The 21,266-nt window shown below is 37.8% G+C and overlaps 1 protein-coding gene across 2 annotated transcripts in view; it reads left to right on the top strand.

Annotated features, from left to right (window-relative positions):
• The window catches only part of CERS3 (ceramide synthase 3), a 169,732-nt gene that overhangs the window by 72,029 nt on the left and 76,437 nt on the right, over positions 1-21,266 (top strand). For both annotated transcript variants that reach the window (XM_061394236.1, XM_061394235.1), the window contains exons 7-9: positions 4,514-4,606; positions 15,624-15,752; positions 19,394-19,500. In XM_061394236.1, the coding sequence (XP_061250220.1) occupies positions 4,514-4,606; positions 15,624-15,752; positions 19,394-19,500 (329 nt within the window). The remainder of the gene's footprint in view (positions 1-4,513; positions 4,607-15,623; positions 15,753-19,393; positions 19,501-21,266) is intronic.

Raw genomic sequence — 21,266 nt, forward strand, 5'->3', positions numbered from 1 at the left:
ATCTGCATACATGAGGTTATTGATATTTCTCCTGGCAATCTTGATTCCAGCTGTACTTCATCCAGCCTGACATTTCACATGATGTACTATGCATTTAAGTTAAATAAGCAGGGTGACAATATACAGCCTTGATGATATACTCCTTTCCCAATTTGGAACCAGTCTTATTCCATGTCCAGTTCTAACTGTTGCTTCTTGACCTGCATACAGGTTTCTCAAGAGGTAGGTCAGGTGGTCTGGTATTCCCATCTCTTCAAGAATTTTCCAGTTTATTGTGATCCACACAGTCAAAGGCTTTGGCATAGTCAATAAAGCAGTAGATGTTTTTCTGGAACGCTCTTGCTTTTTTGATGATCCAATTGGTGTTGGCAATTTGATCTCTGGCTCCTCTCCCTTTTCTAAATGCAACTTGAACATCTGAAAGTTCTCAGTTCATGTACAGTTGAAGCCTGGCTTGGAGAGTTTTTAATATTATTTTGATAGTGTGTCAGAGAGTACAATTGTACAGTAGTTAGAACATTCTTTGGCATTGCCTTTCTTTGGGATTGGAATGAAACCTGACCTTTTCCAGTCCTGTGGCCACTGCTGAGTTTTCCAAATTTGCTGGCATATTGAGTGCAGCACTTTCACAGCATCATCTTTCAGGATTTGAAATAGCTCAACTGGAATTCCATCATTTCCAGTAGCTTTGTTCGTAGTGATGTTTCCTGAGGCCCACTTGACTTAGCATTCTAGGATGTCTGACTCTAGGTGAGTGATCACACCATCGTTGTTATCTGAGTTTTGAAGATCTTTTTTGTGTAGTTTTGTGTATTCTTACCACCTCTTCTTAATATCTTCTCCTTCTGTTAGGTCCTTACCATTTCTGTCCTTTGTTGTGCTCGTCTTTGCATGAACTGACCCTTTTGTTTAGCCGTGGGAATTGGAATGGGAGAACTGGCCCAAATATTGTTATTCTGGCAACTGTAGTACTGTGAACAGTAAACTATCCTTTATCTCTGACCCAGGAGTCTCATATATCCTACCAGCATTCATGGAACTGTGGCAAGATAACTTGCAAGTAGGGTAAAATCTCAGACACTTCACAGCTCTGGATATTTTCTACTTCATATCCTCCAGATCACTAGTACATTTTTCAGCAGTGTCTAATCTACTCTGAAGCACATCCTTTGAGTTCTCAATTTTAATTATGGTATTTTTCAGTTCTCAACTTTTCACTTAATTCTTTTCCATGGATTCCAGTTCTCTTATAAAAATTCTCACTAATTTTTAAAAATAACCTTAAAAACCTAGTTAATTTTAAAAGTCATTTGAAAGTCATCGCCTGATAAATCCAATACCTTGATCACCTGTTTTCTTTCTTATCCCTGTTTTCTTTTGCTTGATAACTTTTGGTTGAATGATAGACACTGCATATGAAAAATTATACTTAGGAATAATATTATCTACCTCCTGAGTGGACTTATTTTTGCTTCTGTAAAGCAGTTAGAGTTGAGACAGATCATCTTAAGTTTTATATGTTTTGAAGTGATTTTATGTGAATTCCAGTCTTTGTAAGGGCAGATATATTTATAACTCATCTGTATTTCTAGGGCATTCTCTTACAGTGGTTTTAAATAAAAGCTTATAGTATTTACAAGGACTCCTTTTCCTTGGCTGGCCCTGAACATCAGTTTGCTTCATTGCACTGTGAGATTACCAAAAGTCCTACTTAACTTCTGCTTAGGAATCTGAGCTGGTGTTTTCTAGAAACTCTCTTTCATTTGTTTCAGTTGCACATTTTCTATGTTTGAAATAACATTGTGTTTGAATATCTAGATATTTTCTCTTCACTATATTTTTAAGATAAAGGAATGTTTATACCTCAGAGAATATAGAGTGTATAGAGTCTCTGGGCTCTATAATGCTTGTAAATCAGCAAACACGGACTTTATGCTATACATAAGTGTGGTTTTCTTTGAAATTATCCTGTGTAGGGTCTGTAGTATTTCTTGAATTAAGGATGCAGTAGAAATAAAAGATTCCATTTAATGCATTTTTCTTCTCTTTGAAATCTTGGCTCCATGGGATGCTTCAAGATGCTTTGGTTGTTCCCTGTTACCTTCAAACAGATATTAACTGTACTTTTCCATATTTTTAAAGTAGTTCTCACTAGGAGGGTTAGTCTCATACAGACTTGTTTGTCATAGAAGAAAGCAGAAGTTCTTTCTTTTATGGCCTTATCAAGGATGATGAGTTGATCAGAAATCTATTCCATTTAATGTATTAGCCTTACTCTTCACCTCTCAGGTGTGTCAGTTTATGCTGATGCATAATAAATCATCACCAAAACTTAGTACCTTAAAAACAACAACCACTTATTTGCTTATGATATGGATTAGCAATTTGGGCTAGGCACAGCCAAGCAGTTCTTTTCCATGTGGTGTTAACTGAATTCATTAATGTATTTTTCAGTTAGTTCACAGGCTGGTTAGGGGATAGCTCATGTGCCCTCATTTGTATTTTTGTCAGTGGACATCTTGATTCTCTACTTTGTGGCCTCCGATAGGGTAGCTCAGGTTTCTTGTTGTTCAGTTGCCCAGTCGTGTCTGATGTTTTGAGACCCCTTGCACTGCAGCACACCAGGTCTCCCTGTCCCTCACCATCTCCCAAAGTTTGCCCAAGTTCATGTCCACTGCATTGGTGATGCCATCCAGCCATCTCATCCTCTGACACCCTCTTCCCCTTCTGCCCTCAGTCTTTCCCAGCAACAGGGTCTTTTCCAATGAGTTGACTGTTTGTACCAGATGACCAAAATACTGGATGCTTCAGCATCAGTCCTTCCAATGAATATTCAGGGTTGATTTCCCTTAAGATTGACTGGTTTGGTCTCCTTGCTGTTCAAGGGATTTTCAGGAGTCTTCTCTAGCACTAGAGTTCAAAGGCATCAATTCTTTGGCACTCTGTCTTCTGTATGGTCAAGTTCTCAAAACCATATTTGACCACTGGGAAGACCATAGCATTGACCACGTGGACTTTTGACAGCAGAATAATGTCTCTGCTTTTCAACACACTGTCTAGGTTTCTCATAACTTTCCTGCCAAGAAGCAACTGTCTTCTGTTTTCATGGCTGTAGTCACCATTCTCAGTGATTTTAGAGCCCAAGAAGAGGAAATCTGTCACTATTTCCACCTTTTCCCCTTCTATTTGCCATGAAGTAATTGGGCCGGATGCCATGATCTTCGTTTTTTTAATATTTAGTTTTAAGCTGGTTCTTTCACTCTCCTCCTTCACCCTCATCAAGAGGCTCTTTAATTTCTCTTCACTTTTTGCCATTAGAGTGGTATCATCCACATGTCTGAAATTGTTGATGTTTCTCCCACCTACCTAATTCCAACTTGTAACTCATCCAACCTGGCATTTCTCATGATGGGCTCAGCATATAGGTTAAGCAAACGGGGTGACAACAGACATCCCTGTCGTACTCCTTTCTAAATCTTGAACCAATCAGTTGTTCCATACAGGGTTCTAACTGTTTCTTCTTGACCTGCATACAGGTTTCTCAGGAGACAGGTAAGATGGTCTGGCATTCCCATCTCTTTAACAGCTTTCTGCAGTTGTTATGATCCACACAGTCAAAGGCTTTAGCCTCCGGTTTCTTACTTGGTACTTATGAGGTCTCTGATTGCATCATATTTGCTATGTCACCTTGACCAATGCCCAGAATTCAAATTCTTGGTCATATTGGAGGTGACTGTACCAGGACATGAATATGAGGTGAGATTCATTGAGGGCATTAATGTTACAACCCATCACACCAAGTAATATAATGTCTCAGCTTATCTAAAAGAAGCACACCACCCCTTACTTTAAAGAAAACTCTAGCTGTAGGAATTTCATTCTGTTTTTTAGGAGACCTTTTTAGACTACCTAAATAATTATATATATTTTACTACTGTCCCATTTGAGAATGGGCCAATTTGGGTCACCAGCTTGTCACCAGAAAAGAGGTTAGGACATCAGATTTGAGTAGTACTCAATAAACATAAAACAAGATATTTTGTTGAGCCAGCAAAACAACTTTTCCATCTAATTTAACTCTCAATCAACTAAAAGAATGCAGTTACACCTGTGGTAGTTTTATTAAATTTTAAACAAAATATTTAACTTGATTTTGGAATTCTTGTCTCCCTTTTTAGAAAGAAAATGCCTCAAAATATTGTCTCTAATTCCTTTTCAGAAGTTGAAATGTAAAACATTATTATTTGAGAGGAATTTGTGGTATATAAGCTTCCCTGGTGGCTCAGCTGGTATCAGAATCCAGCTGAGAATCCCCCTGCAATGTGGGAGAATTGGGTTCGATCCCTGGGTTGGGAAGATCCCCTGGAGAAGGGAAAGGCTAACCACTCCAGCTTTCTGGCCTGGAGAATTCCATGGACTGTATAGCCAAATAGGTATAAACAATATTTTTAATCCTTAAAATGAGTTGTTTATATGGTGGCATTAAAGTAGTGAATACTCTTGTTTTCCTCAGCCCTTGCTGCCATCCCAGTACTGGTACTACATTTTGGAGATGAGTTTTTATTGGTCTCTCTTATTTAGCCTTGGCTCTGATATCAAGAGAAAGGTAAGTGTCTTATTTACAAAGCTGCTTTATCCATTTTTTTCAAAAATGTTCATCCCCCTTCCCCAAATCCTAATCTTTAAATTATATTTTTTGTGTTCTTAGTTTTAGTTGATAAGTTTTTGTTTTTTTTTGTACTTTTATAGCACATAGAATAGTGCAAATATGCTTGTTATTTTGTGACTTGATCAGTATTTGTAGTGAAATATTATAAAAACTTTAACTTTGAAGTTCCACTCTTGTTCCACGAGAAAAGGACTCTCCTTTACGATGTCTGTTCCTTTCTCTTGGTTTGGGAATGTAGTGTTCTGCGGTGCAAAGACGAAAAGTGCTGGTAGTTTTAACTCTAGAACTGTATCTTTTAGTTGATTACAGACTACTTTATTCTTTCATGTATTCAGTGACTTTGAAAACATTTTTTTTGCTTTAATTTATCCAAGATTCTTGTTAGGAAATACTGCTTCAGGCACTATTAGCTTTGCTTTATTTGCAGGGAAACTGAGTCACAGGCATGCTAAATGCATCCTCTGAGGTCACAAAGTAAGGTATTTTTAGGAACTGTTTGGTTGCTACTGATTCCTGTTTGCTGGTACAGAAAATCATATTAGACTCTCAGTGCAGGCACAGATCTCCTCGTGTACACTAGCAGTACAGGGCAAATGACAGATACTCTTGGCGTGTACTTTATATTTTATGCTCTATATAAAACATCAATTTGTAGCAAAATTCGTATGATAAATAAAATTCGGTGGAATTCGTATTAAGGAGCTAAAACTAAGCTGGCTTGACTAAATGATGTTTAAATGATGGTGTACATTATCTACCACTAAGGGGCACAGTCATCTGCTCAACTGAAGATCTAAAAAGAAACTTACAGAATAAACCATGAGAACATAGTGTGGAAACTGATTGAAATGATTTCCTTTTCGAGAAAACTTGATCACTATAGTTTAATTATTATTAACTTAGTTTAGGCTATGAATATATCAAATTTTAATTGAGGCATTTTCTCAAGGGATAGAATTGAAAATAATCATTATTTAGAAGGTATTAATAGACAGACTCAGATAGGATGACCCCATAATCATCCTTTTCCCACTTTTGAGCCTTTGATTTTTTTCAATAGTCGCTTTCTCTTTATTATTTACAGGTTTATAGCACCTTTCAAAAAATTAAATGTAGGTATACATCATATATTTAAAAATACATACTTTCAGAGACAAAAAACTGTTAAGAATTGGGTAAAGCACAGGCTCTGAAGTCACACTGTCTAAGTGTAGATCCCGTTTTCACCACTCATTAACATTTCAAGCTAGTTGATTATATTCACTAAACTTAATCTCCTCATATATAGAGTTAAAAATAGTTTCTATCTCCTCCAGTTGTTGTGAGGATTAAACAAGTTAATCCATTTAAATCACTTTCTGGTATATAGAAAGTACTCAATAAATTAGGCTGGTATTGTTATTTTATTTTATTTTTTTTTACTTTGGCTACAAGGAAACTGAAATTTTATGTTTTTTTAAAAACATTAAAAAAATTTTTTTTAATGCAAAGTCAAGTGGGCTTTAGGAAGCATTACCACCAACAAAGCTAGTGGAGGTGATGAAATTCCGGTCGAACTATTTCAAATCCTAAAAGATGATGTTGTGAAAGTGCTGCAGTCAGTATGCCAGCAAATTTGGAAAACTCAGCAGTGGCTACAGGACTGGAAAAGGTCAGGTTTCATTCCAATCCCAAAGAAAGGCAATGCCAAAGAATGTTCCAACTATCACACGATTGCACTCATTTTACATGCTAGCAAAGTAATGCTCAAAATTCTCCAAGCCAGGCTTCAGCAATATGTGAACCAGGAACTTCCAGATGTCCAAGCTGGTTTTAGAAAAGGCAGAGGAACCAGAGATCAAATTGCCAACATCCATGGATCATCAAAAAAGCAAGAGAGTTCCAGAAAAACATCTACTTCTGCTTTATTAACTATGCCAAAGCCTTTGACTATGTGGATCATAACAAACTATGGAAAATTCTTGAAGAGATAGGAATACCAGCCTGCCTTACCTGCTTCCTGAGAAATCTGTATGTAGGTCAAGCAACAGTTAGAAACAGACATGGAACAACAGATTGGTTCATAATCAGAAAAGGAATACGTCAAGGCTGTATATTGTCACCCTGCTTATTTAACTTCTGTGCAGAGTACATCATGTGAAATGTCAGGCTGGATGAAGCACAAGCTGGAATCAAGATTGCCGGGAGAAATGTCAGTAACCTCAGACATGTAGATGATACAACTCTAAAGGCAGAAAGTGAAGAGGAACTAAAGAGCCTCTTGATGAAAGTGAAAAAGGAGACTGAAAAAGCTTGCATAAAACTCAACATTCAAAAAAATTAAGATCATGACATCTGGTCGCATCACTTCATTGCAAATAGATGGGGAAATGATGAAAACAGTGACAGACTTTATTTTCTTGGGCTCCAAAATCACTGCAGATGGTGAGTGCATCCATGAAATTAAAAGATACTTGCTCCTTGCAAGAAAAGCTATGATCAACCTATTAAAGCAGCATATTAAAGAGCAGAAACATTACTTTGCTGACAAAGGTCCTGTATAGTCAAAGCTATGCTTTTTCCAGTAGGCATGTATGGATGTGAGCTTTCTTTCTATAAAGAAAGCTGAGCGCCAAAGAATTGATGCTTTTGAACTGTGGTGTTGAAGACTCTTGAGAGTCTCTTGGACTGTATGGAGATCAAACTAGTCAATCCTAAAGGAAATCAGTCCTGAATATTCATTGGAAAGACTGATGCTGAAGCTGAAACTCCAATACTTTGACCACCTGATGCAAAGAACTGACTTATTGGAAAAGACCCTGATGCCAGGAAAGATTGAAGGCGAGAGCAGAAGGGAATGACAGAGGATGAGATGGTTGGATGGCATCACCAACTCGACAGAAATGAGTTTGTGCAAGCTCCGGGAGTTGGTGATGAATAGAGAAGCCTGGTGTGCTGCAGTTCATGGTGTCACAAAGAGTCAGACATGACTGAGCTACTGAACTGAAAAACATTTTAATGAAGATATGCACATACCATACAACTCTTCTGTCTAAATACATAATACAATGGTTTTTATAGTATATTCACAGGATTCTGCAATCATCACTACAGTCAATTCTATTTCCATCAGCTCAGATAGAAATTCTGTACCCTTGAGCGGTTGCTCCCCATTTCTTCTAACCTGTACAGACCCAGGCAGGTGCTAACCTATTTTTTGTGTCTATGCATTTGCCTCTTTTGGATATTTTATATAAATGTAGTCATACAATATATTTTTTTTTGTATTAGGTTGATGCAAAAGAAATTGTGGTTTTGCATTGTTGAACTTTCCCATTTGATATTGGAATACATTCTTAAATAAATTGTGATAATATTATACATCATTTTAATGCACATTACTCACTCTATTTTTTTTGCTAATGACTTATTACTTGCTGTTTATTTTATATTTTAGACTAGGGATGTTAGGCAAAAAGCAAATTTGAGCATTTTTCTTATTCAAGTTCAAAATGAGTCGTAAAGCAGCAAAGACAGCTCACAACATCAATGACACATGTGGCCCAGGAAACTGCTGACGAACCTTCAGTGCAGCAGTGGTTAAAGAAGTTTTGCAAAGGAGACGAGAGCCTTGCACATGAGCGCAGTGGCCGGCCATCAGAATGTGACAAAGACCAACTGAAAGCAGTCATTGAAGGTGATCCTCTTACAACTACTTGAGAAGTTGCCAGAAAACTCAGTGTCAACCACTCTGTGGTCTTCTGGCATTTGAGACAAATTGGAAAGCTGAAAAAGCTTGATAAGTGGGTGCCTCATGAACTGACTGAAAAAATTTTTTTTTAATCATTGTTTTCAAGTGTCATCTTCTCTTATTCTACACAACAACAGTGAACCATTTATTGATCAGTTTGTGACAAGTTATAAAAAGTGGATTTTATATGACAACCAGAAGTGACCGGCTCAGTGGTTGGACTGAGAAGAAGCCCCAGATCACTTCCCAAAGCCAAACTTGCACCAAAAGAAGTTATGGTCACTGTTTGGTGGTCTGCTGCCTGTCCGATCTACAGCTTTCTGAATCTGAACAAAACTATTACATCTGAGAAGTATGCTCGGCAACCTAATGAGAGGCATCGAAAACTGCAATGACTGCATCTGACATTGGTCAACAGAAAGGGGCCAATACTTCTCCATGACAAGGCCAAACTGAATGTCGCACAACCAATGCTTCTAAAGATTAACAAATTTGGTTATGAAGTTTTGCCTCATCCACGGTATTCTCCTGACCTCTCGCCAACTGACTACCACATCTTCAAGCATCTCAACAACTTTTTGCAGGCAAAATGCTTCTGCAACCAGCAGGAGGCAGGAAATGCTTTCCAAGAGTTTGACAAATTGAAGCACGGATTTTTATGCTACAAGAATAAACAAACTTATTTTTCACTGGCAAAAATGTGTTGATTGTAATGGTTCCTATTTTGATTAATAAAGATGTGTTTGAGCCTAGTTATAATGATTTAAAATTCACAAAAACCGGGGAGGGGAGGAGCCAAGATGGCAGAGGAGTAGGACGGGGAGAACACTTTCTCCCCCACAAATTCATCAAAAGAGCATTTAAACATCGAGTAAATTCCACAAAACAACTTCTGAATGCCGGCAGAGGACATCAGGCACCCAGAAAAGCAACCCAACTCTTCGAAAGGAGAGAGAAGAAATACAGCTCCACCCACCAGAACACCGACACAAGCTTCCCTAACCAGGAAACCTCGACAAGCCACCTGTACAAACCCATGCACAGCGAGGAAACGCCACAATAAAGAGAACTCCACAAACTGCCAGAATACAGAAAGGACACCCCAAACTCAGCAATTTAAACAAGATGAAGAGACAGAGGAATACTCAGCAGATAAAGGAACAGAATAAATGCCCACCAAACCAAACAAAAGAGGAAGAGATAGGGAATCTACCGGATAAAGAATTCCGAATAATGATAGTGAAATTGATCCAAAATCTTGAAACTAAAATGGAATCACAGATAAATAGCCTGGAGACAAGGATTGAGAAGATGCAAGAAAGGTTTAACAAGGACCTAGAAGAAATAAAAAAGAGTCAATATATAATGAATAATGCAATAAATGAAATTAAAAACACTCTGGAGGCAACAAATAGTAGAATAACAGAGGCAAAAGATAGGATTAGTGAATTAGAAGATAGAATGGTAGAAATAAATGAATCAGAGAGGATAAAAGAAAAACGAATTAAAAGAAATGAGGACAATCTCAGAGACCTCCAGGACAATATTAAACGCTACAACATTCGAATAATAGGGGTTCCAGAAGAAGAAGACAAAAAGAAAGACCATGAGAAAATACTTGAGGAGATAATAGTGGAAAACTTCCCTAAAATGGGGAAGGAAATAATCACCCAAGTCCAAGAAACCCAGAGAGTCCCAAACAGGATAAACCCAAGGAGAAACACCCCAAGACACATATTAATCAAATTAACAAAGATCAAACACAAAGAACAAATATTAAAAGCAGCAAGGGAAAAACAACAAATAACACGCAAGGGAATTCCCATAAGGATAACAGCTGATCTCTCAATAGAAACTCTTGAAGCCAGGAGGGAATGGCAAGACATACTTAAAATGATGAAAGAAAATAACCTACAGCCCAGATTATTGTACCCAGCAAGGATCTCATTCAAGTATGAAGGAGAAATCAAAAGCTTTTCAGACAAGCAAAAGCTGAGAGAATTCTGCACCACCAAACCAGCTCTCCAACAAATACTAAAGGATATTCTCTAGACAGGAAACACAAAAACAGTGTATAAACTCGAACCCAAAACAATAAAGTAAATGGCAACGGGATCATACTTATCAGTAATTACCTTAAACATAAATGGGTTGAATGCCCCAACCAAAAGACAAAGACTGGCTGAATGGATACAAAAACAAGACCCCTACATATGTTGTCTACAAGAGACCCACCTCAAAACAGAGGACACATACAGACTGAAAGTGAAGGGCTGGAAAAAGATATTCCATGCAAATAGGGACCAAAAGAAAGCAGGAGTAGCAATACTCATATCAGATAAAATAGACTTTAAAACAAAGGCTGTGAAAAGAGACAAAGAAGGTCACTACATAATGATCAAAGGATCAATCCAAGAAGAAGATATAACAATTATAAATATATATGCACCCAACACGGGAGCACCACAGTACGTAAGACAAATGCTAACAAGTATGAAAGGAGAAATTAACAATAACACAATAATAGTGGGAGACTTTAATACCCCACTCACACCTATGGATAGATCAACTAAACAGAAAATTAACAAGGAAACACAAACTTTAAACGATACAATAGACCAGTTAGACCTAATTGATATCTATAGGATATTTCATCCCAAAACAATGAATTTCACCTTTTTCTCAAGTGCACATGGAACCTTCTCCAGGATAGATCACATCCTGGGCCACAAAGCTAGCCTTGGTAAATTCAAAAAAATAGAAATCATCCCAAGCATTTTTTCTGACCACAATGCAGTAAGATTAGATCTCAATTACAGGAGAAAAACTATTAAAAATTCCAACATATGGAGGCTGAACAACACGCTGCTGAATAACCAACAAATCACAGAAGAAATCAAAAAAGAAATCAAAATTTGCATAGAAACGAATGAAAATGAAAACACAACAACCCAAAACCTGTGGGACACGGTAAAAGCAGTCCTAAGGGGAAAGTTCATAGCAATACAGGTACACCTCAAGAAACAAGAAAAAAGTAAAATAAATAACCTAACTGTACACCTAAAGCAACTAGAAAAGGAAGAAATGAAGAACCCCAGGGTTAGTAGAAGGAAAGAAATCATAAAAATTAGAGCAGAAATAAATGCAAAAGAAACAAAAGAGACCATAGCAAAAATCAACAAAACCAAAAGCTGGTTCTTTGAAAGGATAAATAAAATAGACAAACCATTAGCCAGACTCATCAAGAAACAAAGGGAGAAAAATCAAATCAACAAAATTAGAAACGAAAATGGAGAGATCACAACAGACAACACAGAAATACAAAGGATCATAAGAGACTACTATCAACAATTATATGCCAATAAAATGGACAACGTGGAAGAAATGGACAAATTCTTACAAAAGTACAACTTTCCAAAACTCGACCAGGAAGAAATATAAAATCTTAACAGACCCATCACAAGCATGGAAATTGAAACTGTAATCAAAAATCTTCCAGCAAACAAAAGCCCCGGTCCAGATGGCGTCACAGCTGAATTCTACCAAAAATTTAGAGAAGAGCTGACACCTATCCTGCTCAAACTCTTCCAAAAAATTGCAGAGGAAGGTAAACTTCCAAACTCATTCTATGAGGCCACCATCACCCTAATACCAAAACCTGACAAAGATGCCACAAAAAAAGAAAACTACAGGCCAATATCACTGATGAACATAGATGCAAAAATCCTTAACAAAATTCTAGCAATCAGAATCCAACAACACATTAAAAAGATCATACACCATGATCAAGTGGGCTTTATCCCAGGGATGCAAGGATTCTTCAATATCTGCAAATCAATCAATGTAATACACCACATTAACAAATTGAAAAATAAAAACCATATGATTATCTCAATAGATGCAGAGAAAGCCTTTGGCAAAATTCAACATCCATTTATGATAAAAACTCTCCAGAAAGCAGGAATAGAAGGAACATACCTCAACATAATAAAAGCTATATATGACAAACCCACATCAAACATTATCCTCAATGGGGAAAAATTGAAAGCATTTCCTCTAAAGTCAGGAACAAGACAAGGGTGCCCACTTTGACCATTACTATTCAACATAGTTTTGGAAGTTTTGGCCACAGCAATCAGAGAAGAAAAAGAAATAAAAGGAATCCAAATTGGAAAAGAAGAAGTAAAACTCTCACTATTTGCAGATGACATGATCCTCTACATAGAAAACCCTAAAGATTCCACCAGAAAATTACTAGAAATAATCAATGACTATAGTAAAGTTGCAGGATATAAAATCAACACACAGAAATCCCTTGCATTCCTATACACTAATAATGAGAAAACAGAGAGAGAAATTAAGGAAACAATTCCATTCACCATTGCAATGGAAAGAATAAAATACTTAGGAATATATCTACCTAAAGAAACTAAAGACCTCTATATAGAAAACAATAAAACACTGGTGAAAGAAATCAAAGAGGACACTAATAGATGGAGAAATATACCATGTTCATGGATTGGAAGAATCAACATAGTGAAAATGAGTATACTACCCAAAGCAATTTATAGATTCAACGCAATCCCTATCAAGCTACCAACAGTATTCTTCACAGAGCTAGAACAAATAATTTCACAATTTGTATGGAAAAACAAAAAACCTCGAATAGCCAAAGCGATCTTGAGAAAGAAGAATGGAACTGGAGGAATCAACCTACCTGACTTCAGGCTCCACTACAAAGCCACAGTTATCAAGACAGTATGGTACTGGCACAAAGACAGAAATATAGATCAATGGAATAAAATAGAAAGCCCAGAGATAAATCCACGCACCTATGGACACCTTCTGTTTGACAAAGGAGGCAAGAATATACAATGGATTAAAGACAATCTCTTTAACAAGTGGTGCTGGGAAATCTGGTCAACCACTTGTAAAAGAATGAAACTAGACCACTTTCTAACACCATACACAAAAATAAACTCAAAATGGATTAAAGATCTAAACATAAGACCAGAAACTATAAAACTCCTAGAGGAGAACATAGGCAAAACACTCTCTGACATACATCACAGCAGGATCCTCTATGACCCACCTCCCAGAATATTGGAAATAAAATCAAAAATAAACAAATGGGACCTAATTAACCTTAAAAGCTTCTGCACATCAAAGGAAACTATTAGCAAGGTGAAAAGACAGCCTTCAGAGTGGGAGAAAATAATAGCAAATGAAGCAACTGACAAACAACTAATCTCAAAAATATACAAGCAACTCCTACAGCTCAACTCCAGAAAAATAAATGACCCAATCAAAAAATGGGCCAAAGAACTAAATAGACATTTCTCCAAAGAAGACATACAGATGGCTAACAAACACATGAAAAGATGCTCAATATCACTCATTATCAGAGAAATGCAAATCAAAACCACTATGAGGTACCATTTCACACCAGTCAGAATGGCTGCGATCCAAAAGTCTACAAATAATAAATGCTGGAGAGGGTGTGGAGAAAAGGGAACCCTCTTACACTGTTGGTGGGAATGCAAAGTAGTATAGCCACTATGGAGAACAGTGTGGAGATTCCTTAAAAAAACTGGAAATAGAACTGCCTTATGATCCAGCAATCCCACTTCTGGGCATACACACTGAGGAAACCAGAAGGGAAAGAGACACATGTACCCCAATGTTCATCGCAGCACTGTTTATAATAGCCAGGACATGGAAGCAACCTAGATGTCCATCAGCAGATGAATGGATAAGAAAGCAGTGGTACATATACACAATGGAGTATTACTCAGCCATTAAAAAGAATACATTTGAATCAGTTCTAATGAGGTGGATGAAACTGGAGCCTATTATACAGAGTGAAGTAAGCCAGAAGGAAAAACATAGATACAGTATACTAACGCATATATATGGAATTTAGAAAGATGGTAACAATAACCTGGTGTATGAGACAGCAAAAGAGACACTGATGTATAGAACAGTCTTATGGACTCTGTGGGAGAGGGAGAGGGTGGGAAGATTTGGGAGAGTGACATTGAAACATGTAGAATATCATGTAAGAAACGAGTTGCCAGTCCAGGTTCGATGCGCGATACTGGATGCTTGGGGCTGGTGCACTGGGACGACCCAGAGGGATGGTGTGGGGAGGGAGGAGGGAGGAGGGTTCAGGATGGGGAACACATGTATGCCTGTGGCAGATTCATTTTGATATTTGGCAAAACTAATTCAATTATGTAAATTTTAAAAATAAAATAAAATTAAAAATAAATAAATAAATAAAATTCACAAAAACCTCAATTACATTTGCACCAACCTAATATCTGGCTTCTTTCCCTTAGCATGATGTTTTCAAAGTTCATTCATGTTCTGGCATACATCAGTACTTTATTCCTTTTTATCGATGAATAATATTCCATTATGTGGAAATACTACATTTTGTTTATCTATTTATCAATTAATATCTGGGTTGTTTCTGCCTTTTTGGCTATTATGAATGATGCTACTGTGAACATTTATATGAAAATTTTTACATGAACATACATGTTTATTCTTCTCAGATATATACCAAGGGGTGGAACTGCTGTACTATATAGCAGTCCTATGTATAACCTTTAGGGGAATTGTCAGACTATTTAACAAAGCAGCCATGCCATCTTACATTCCTACCAGTAACGTATAATGGTTCCAACTTCACAACATTCTAGCCAGTGCTTATTTTTGTTTGTTGCTTTGTTTAGTATTAGCAAAATACTTCAATATTTCACTAATGTAGTTATTCCACTTTTACTTGTTACTTATTTCATATGCAGTAACTCTATTTTAATGGTTGTGTAATTTTATTACATCTGTCTTGGAATTAGGCAGGAAATTAACAATAAAGGTAAATGTACATAGGAATATGCTTATGTATATATATGTCTTTCATATGTGTGTAAAGTGTACATATATCTGGTGTAGAGCAGTGGGAAGAACAGCAGATATTAGGACTTAGATGGCAACTATTCAGTGTTATCTCAAAGTTAAATGACTTCATCAATGAGGATAACACTTGTTCTATCTCTCTCATAAGAATTGTGTTTAAGAATGAAAGTGAAAGCATTTTACAAATTTCAAAATATGCAGATGTAAGTTGTTAGTTTTTAAATTATTATTATTATCTATTCAACTGATTGGAAAATAGCTGCATTTACTTAATGGTCTCCATTTGCCCTCATTATGTAGGATTTTCTAGCTAATGTCATCCACCACCTGGCTGCTGTCAGTTTGATGAGCTTCTCTTGGTGTGCTAATTATATTCGCAGTGGGACCCTCGTGATGATTGTACATGATGTGGCCGATATTTGGCTAGAGGTAAATGTTTGCCATTAAAAACTAATAACAGTACTATGTCCTGGGTTAACCGTGACTCTTTATAGGAAGAACTCTCTGTGAGTGATTTAGCAGAGCTCTCAGTTCTGAAAACACCTAAAGTCTGTGGATATCTCTAGGTCCTCAGGTCTTTCAGGCTCAAAGAAAGGAAAGCTTTCAGTTTTTAGTTTCTAATCTTTTTTCTCCATGGTAATCCAGAGAGAGGGGTTATTTTGTGGGATTCTATTTCTGCAACGTGCATGCAGATATTAGCTTAGGAAGTAAGCTGAGGTATCTGAAGAAAAAATGAATTCTCATCTTTTAAAAGGAAAACTTGGACTATGGCATTGTGGATTTTTAAAGCTGATTGGCCCCATATATTCACTTAAGCCAAAGTTAAATAGGCACTGAATGCTTGCACTGCCCTGCATGTTCCTCCTCCAGCTTTAAGGAATGAGAATTAATGTTTATTTAAATGATATTTATTTTCTAAGGAAGCAATGTTTCAGAGCAGGAGACTTTAAAACAAGAGTCCCTAATCTCTAGTTATACAAAATATAAGAAACAAAGCAAAATTAGGATTGTTTCCTCTACGTGTTTCTGTTGTGTATCGGTTCTGTTTACCCTGAGACAGTGGGTCCTGCTATACTTAGAGCCACATTATTCACTATTTACATATACTCATTCATAATGAAAGTGAAAGTTGCTCAGTCAGGTCCGACTCTTTGTGATCCCATGGATTGTACAGTCCATGGAATTCTCTAGGCCATAATACTGGCATGGGTAGCCTTTCCCTCCTCCAGGGGATCTTCCCAACCCAGGGATTGAACCCAGGTCTCCCACATTGCAGGTGATTCTTTACCAGCTGAGCCACAGGGGAAGCCTGAGCTGGGGGAAATGATACTAACATATTTGCATTCAGGATAACCTCTTGAAGGGCTAATAATTAAATGTGAGTTGATATGGAAGAAATTAATAAGATCTTGTTCTTTTAGATCAGAATTCAGCCAGTTCAGTTCAGTTCAGTTGCTCAGTCGTATCCGACTCTTTGCAACCCCACAGACTGCAGCATGCCAGGCTTCCCTGTCTATCATTAACTCCCTGAGTCCACTCAAACTCATGTCCATTGAATCATTGATGCCATACAACCATCTCATCATCTGTTGTCCCCTTCTCCTCCTGCCTTCAATCTTTCCCAGCATCAGAGTCTTTTCAAATGAGTCAGCCCTTCGCATCAGGTGGCCAAAGTATTGGAGTTTCAGCTTCAACATCAGTTTTCCAGTGAATATTCAGGACTCATTTCCTTTAGGATGGACTGGTTGGATCTCCTTGCACTCCAAGGGACTCTCAAGAGTCTTCTCCAACATCACAGTTCAAAAGTATCAATTATTTGGCACTCAGCTTTCTTTATAGTCCAACTCTCACATCCATACATGACTACTGGACAAACTATAGCCTTGCTGGATTCAGCAAACTTTTTGGCAAAAAGATCAGATCAAATCAGATCAGTCGCTCAGTGGTGTTCGACTCTTTGCGACCCCATGAATCGCAGCACTCCAGGCCACCCTGTCCATCACCAACTCCCGGAGTTCACTGAGACTCACATCCATCGAGTCAGTGATGCCATCCAGCCATATCATCCTCTGTCGTCCCCTTCTCCTCTTGCCCCCAAAAGCCAGGTAGTAAATCTAGCTTTGTGGACCTCATACAATCTCTTGTCACATATTCTTCTTTTTCTGTTGTTTTTCCTTTTCTTTTATACTCCTTTAAAAATGTGAAAACCATTCTTACCATTCTTAGCTCAAGGGGCTGAGAAGCTTTAGTCCCTAGGCTGAATTGTGATTTGCCAAATCCTGTTGTAGGTGTACCCAGAAGTCATTTGAAGACATTTCAAAGAAATTGGCTACTGTTAAAATTGGCTAAGTACAGAATTGTGTTTCTTGTATGTAGCCATAATTAGACATGTAAATCCAGTTCTAAGGGTAAAGATTATTATATGTGCTTCAGAGCAGCAAATGACTTAGCAGAAGGAGGATTATGCCAGTTCTTCCATGTGTTGCTCTCTGAATGTAGTCATCTCTGTTATAATGACCTCCTCCTCCAATCATATCTCAGTAACCCTTCCTGAAAATTAAGACCACATTGGCTATGACTTTAAAACTTTGTGCTACTCTGTGTTAACTAAAAGGGAGATTAGGTATTAGGACTGGGAATAAGCACCGTGTTGTCCCTGCCTACCCTGACATTGATATGACATAGGTTCCCTAGGTGACCTGTTTAGACCTTCCTAAAGATGGAGACTATTAATCTTTCCTGTTCCTCAAAAGAATTATTGGGTCATTTCTTAGTTCTTTCTTTGCAAGGAAGAACAGCTTCAGCATCTACAGTTTTTACTCATAAGCAGTCTTGTGCCTTCTTCATGTATCTTCATGATCCTCTTTTTCTACATGTTAAGTTTGGATCCAGGACCCAACACTTTAACAATACCTTGACTGCAAAGGAGAGAGGTTACTGTCTGATATCCATCTTTGCACAGTCCAGCATAGGTGGCATGTGTATGGGCCCAAAGAAGTGCTACTTTGCCAACTCAAGTGGCTCTCTTCACATCTATGCATATCTCCAGCTTCCTGCTGGGCCTGGCTGCCGACCCTTCAAACAGCTCCCTCTATTCCAAGCCCTGTAACCTTCTGGCTTTCTCCCCATATCCAAGTTGGGCCTCACTGGCATGCCAGCCTTCCATTTCAGCAGTGAAGGCTACTTCCTTTTGGGCCTCTCCTAACCCTATAGTCTGATCACATTCCTACCCCTTGGTAAGCAGGGAAAAGTATGGAAAATGCAATGTAAACCATTCCTGAAGTGTATTAAGCTACTTCTCTTGTTCTAGATGGACCTTGACTTTCCTGGGAGATTTCAGTTCTAAAACTGGCAGGCCTAAGCCACACTTCTGCCCAGCTTCCACACCCACCTTCAGACACTTTCCCATTCAGCCTTGAGCTACACTGGATAAAGCAAGAGAATCCTCATTACATTAATACCACATTAAACAGCACTTTGTATAATTCTTTTTACTCGACACAAATCATATGAACATTACAGACTAGCATGAAGTAAGCAGGAAAAATCAAGTGCTTGAAACTCTGCTTCAACCAGGATAGGGCTCTAAGGGCTGCCTCCTAACTCCACTCTTTATCATCTGCCTGAAAGTAGCTGCCTTGATTGCAGCATGCCCAGCCCAGCCCAGGGCTTCACTTATATCCCAGCCTTTCTTCAGTCCAGCTCTCCTCCCAGTTAAATGTAGGAATTCAATAAATGTCAAGCTAACATACATGGTAAAAGTAGTTATGCTAATTTGTAGTGCTTATGTAATACAAGAGTAATATTACAGTCATTCTAGCTAATTTTTTAAATGTTGTATTATGCAAGGTTCCAAACATATGACAAGGTAAAGAATATAATGGGTCCAATGGACCCACCATCCAGCTTTAATAGTTATTAATGTGGCCAATCTTATTTCATCTACTTTTATCCATAACCCAACTCGCACCAAGATTTTGAAGCAAATCCCAGGTGTAATTTAATTTATAGATATTTAATTTTACACAACTATCACCCTATCTGAATGCAATTTCTTTCTATTTCCTCAGTCTGCTAAGATGTTTTCTTATGCCGGATGGAAGCAAACCTGTAACACCCTGTTTTTCATCTTCTCCACCGTGTTTTTGATCAGTCGCCTCATTATTTTTCCCTTCTGGTGAGTAAACAAGCTGCTGTGTATGCCTTTGGTCGCTATGCTGAGGTCGCCTTGCATGTTGTTCAGGTTGGAGCATTGCCCTTTCTTTCTCACACTGATTTCCAGCTATTTGTGCCAAGTTTAGCTGGACAGAAGAATGTGAACAGTCATTTTTATAGATAATTAAAACCACACCTTCTAATGTGAAAGGCTTGCTACAAAGGAAGATAAAAGATGTGTGACCAGTGGAAAGCAGCATCTCTTACTCTATGTCTGCTCTCATGAACATGGATCTTTTTTGCAATTAACAACTTTTCCAGTTATTCAGTGAAATGTCATTGGTCAGTTATCAGCTCTTTAAAAGAGAGGCAAATTCTGTGTTAAAATTGCAATAGTTATAACCACCATTAATTGAATGCCAGGCATTGGATTAGGCCCTTAATACATCTTGGCACTAGCTATACAGCAAACCATAAAGATAAGTGTCATCACTTCCACTTCACGTATGAGGAAACTGATGCTGATTTCATTCTTCCAGATCTCTGGTCCTAACAGTGGTATGGACCACTGGCTCTTGCTCAGTCTGTTGATTTTGTTTAGCCAAGAGCTGGCAGTGTAGAACTTATGTTGTGTCTCTCCTGACAGCCTTTCCTTCAGCAAGTGCAATTTCCCATGTGTCGATTGACAGAAACCAGAGGAAAAATGTGAGGAAGACTTTGAGGGTTTGGAAAGAACAGCTTAAAACTAACTGTAGTTTGGGGCTAGCCTAGGAGTTTCAGATACTCTCAACAGAAAAACTAATGTTGTTGGAAGTCCTAGGTTCCAGGGGAAAGAGATGGAGACCCAGGTTGCAGGGCTGATTCCTTGTGAGAGGAGAGCACACAGGAAGACTGGTTAGAGAGTTCAAAGGGTGCTGGCCACTCTCTGGAAGCCAGCTGCATTCTTTAACGTAAGACTGGGTGTCTTGATTAGATACTTTTTTCTAGAGAGAAACAGCAGAGTGCAGTGATGCATTTCATGGGTGCAAGGCAGTCCTTGCTGCAAACTTACTACCTGTGCGATCTTGTACAGATTAGATCAATTTTCTCTGCTTCAGTTTCTCATCTGTAAAATGTAAGGATTGTCATGAGGCTTAAGTGAGATAATAAATATTAAATAGCTTAGAACAGTGTCTGGAACATAGTAAAGACTCAGTAAATGCCAGCTGTTATTACTGAAATTATTAATGAGTCTCTGAGAATTTGGAGTTTAATTCAGAATCAAATCTGAGATGCATGTTTAAGATGCTCTTCTTGGTTGATGAATCATATTACCATCACTTTCACTTTGGCTGATCAAGTGTGTTTGTGAAATTAGAATATTGTACAGTATTGATAGGATAAGAATTGACTTGCAGATAGCAGTTAAGTTGTGGCTTTTTAGTGTGACTTTCATGGTGCTCTGAATCTAGCATATGCCCACTGCTTATTTTGTTTCAAAGGTACCATGTGTTCCAGTTATCTATAGCTGTAAAACAAACCTTTTAAAAAGCTTAGTGGCTTAACACAGTAGTGAGCAATTTTTTTCTATAAAGGGCCATAGAATAACTATTTTAGACTTTAAGAGCCATATATGGTCTCTGTTGCATGTTTTTCTTTGTTTTGTTCTGTTTCTTTTACAATCCTTTAAAAATGTACCAAACCCAGCTTAGATCACTGGCTGTAGAAAAATGCTCTACAGGCCAGACTTTATCAACAAGCCGTAGTTGGCAGGCTTCTCTCTTAAAATAACACATTATTATTATTATC

Source organism: Bos javanicus, chromosome 21 (assembly GCF_032452875.1).
Source record: "Bos javanicus breed banteng chromosome 21, ARS-OSU_banteng_1.0, whole genome shotgun sequence".
In the NCBI taxonomy this organism is placed as follows: domain Eukaryota; kingdom Metazoa; phylum Chordata; class Mammalia; order Artiodactyla; family Bovidae; genus Bos; species Bos javanicus.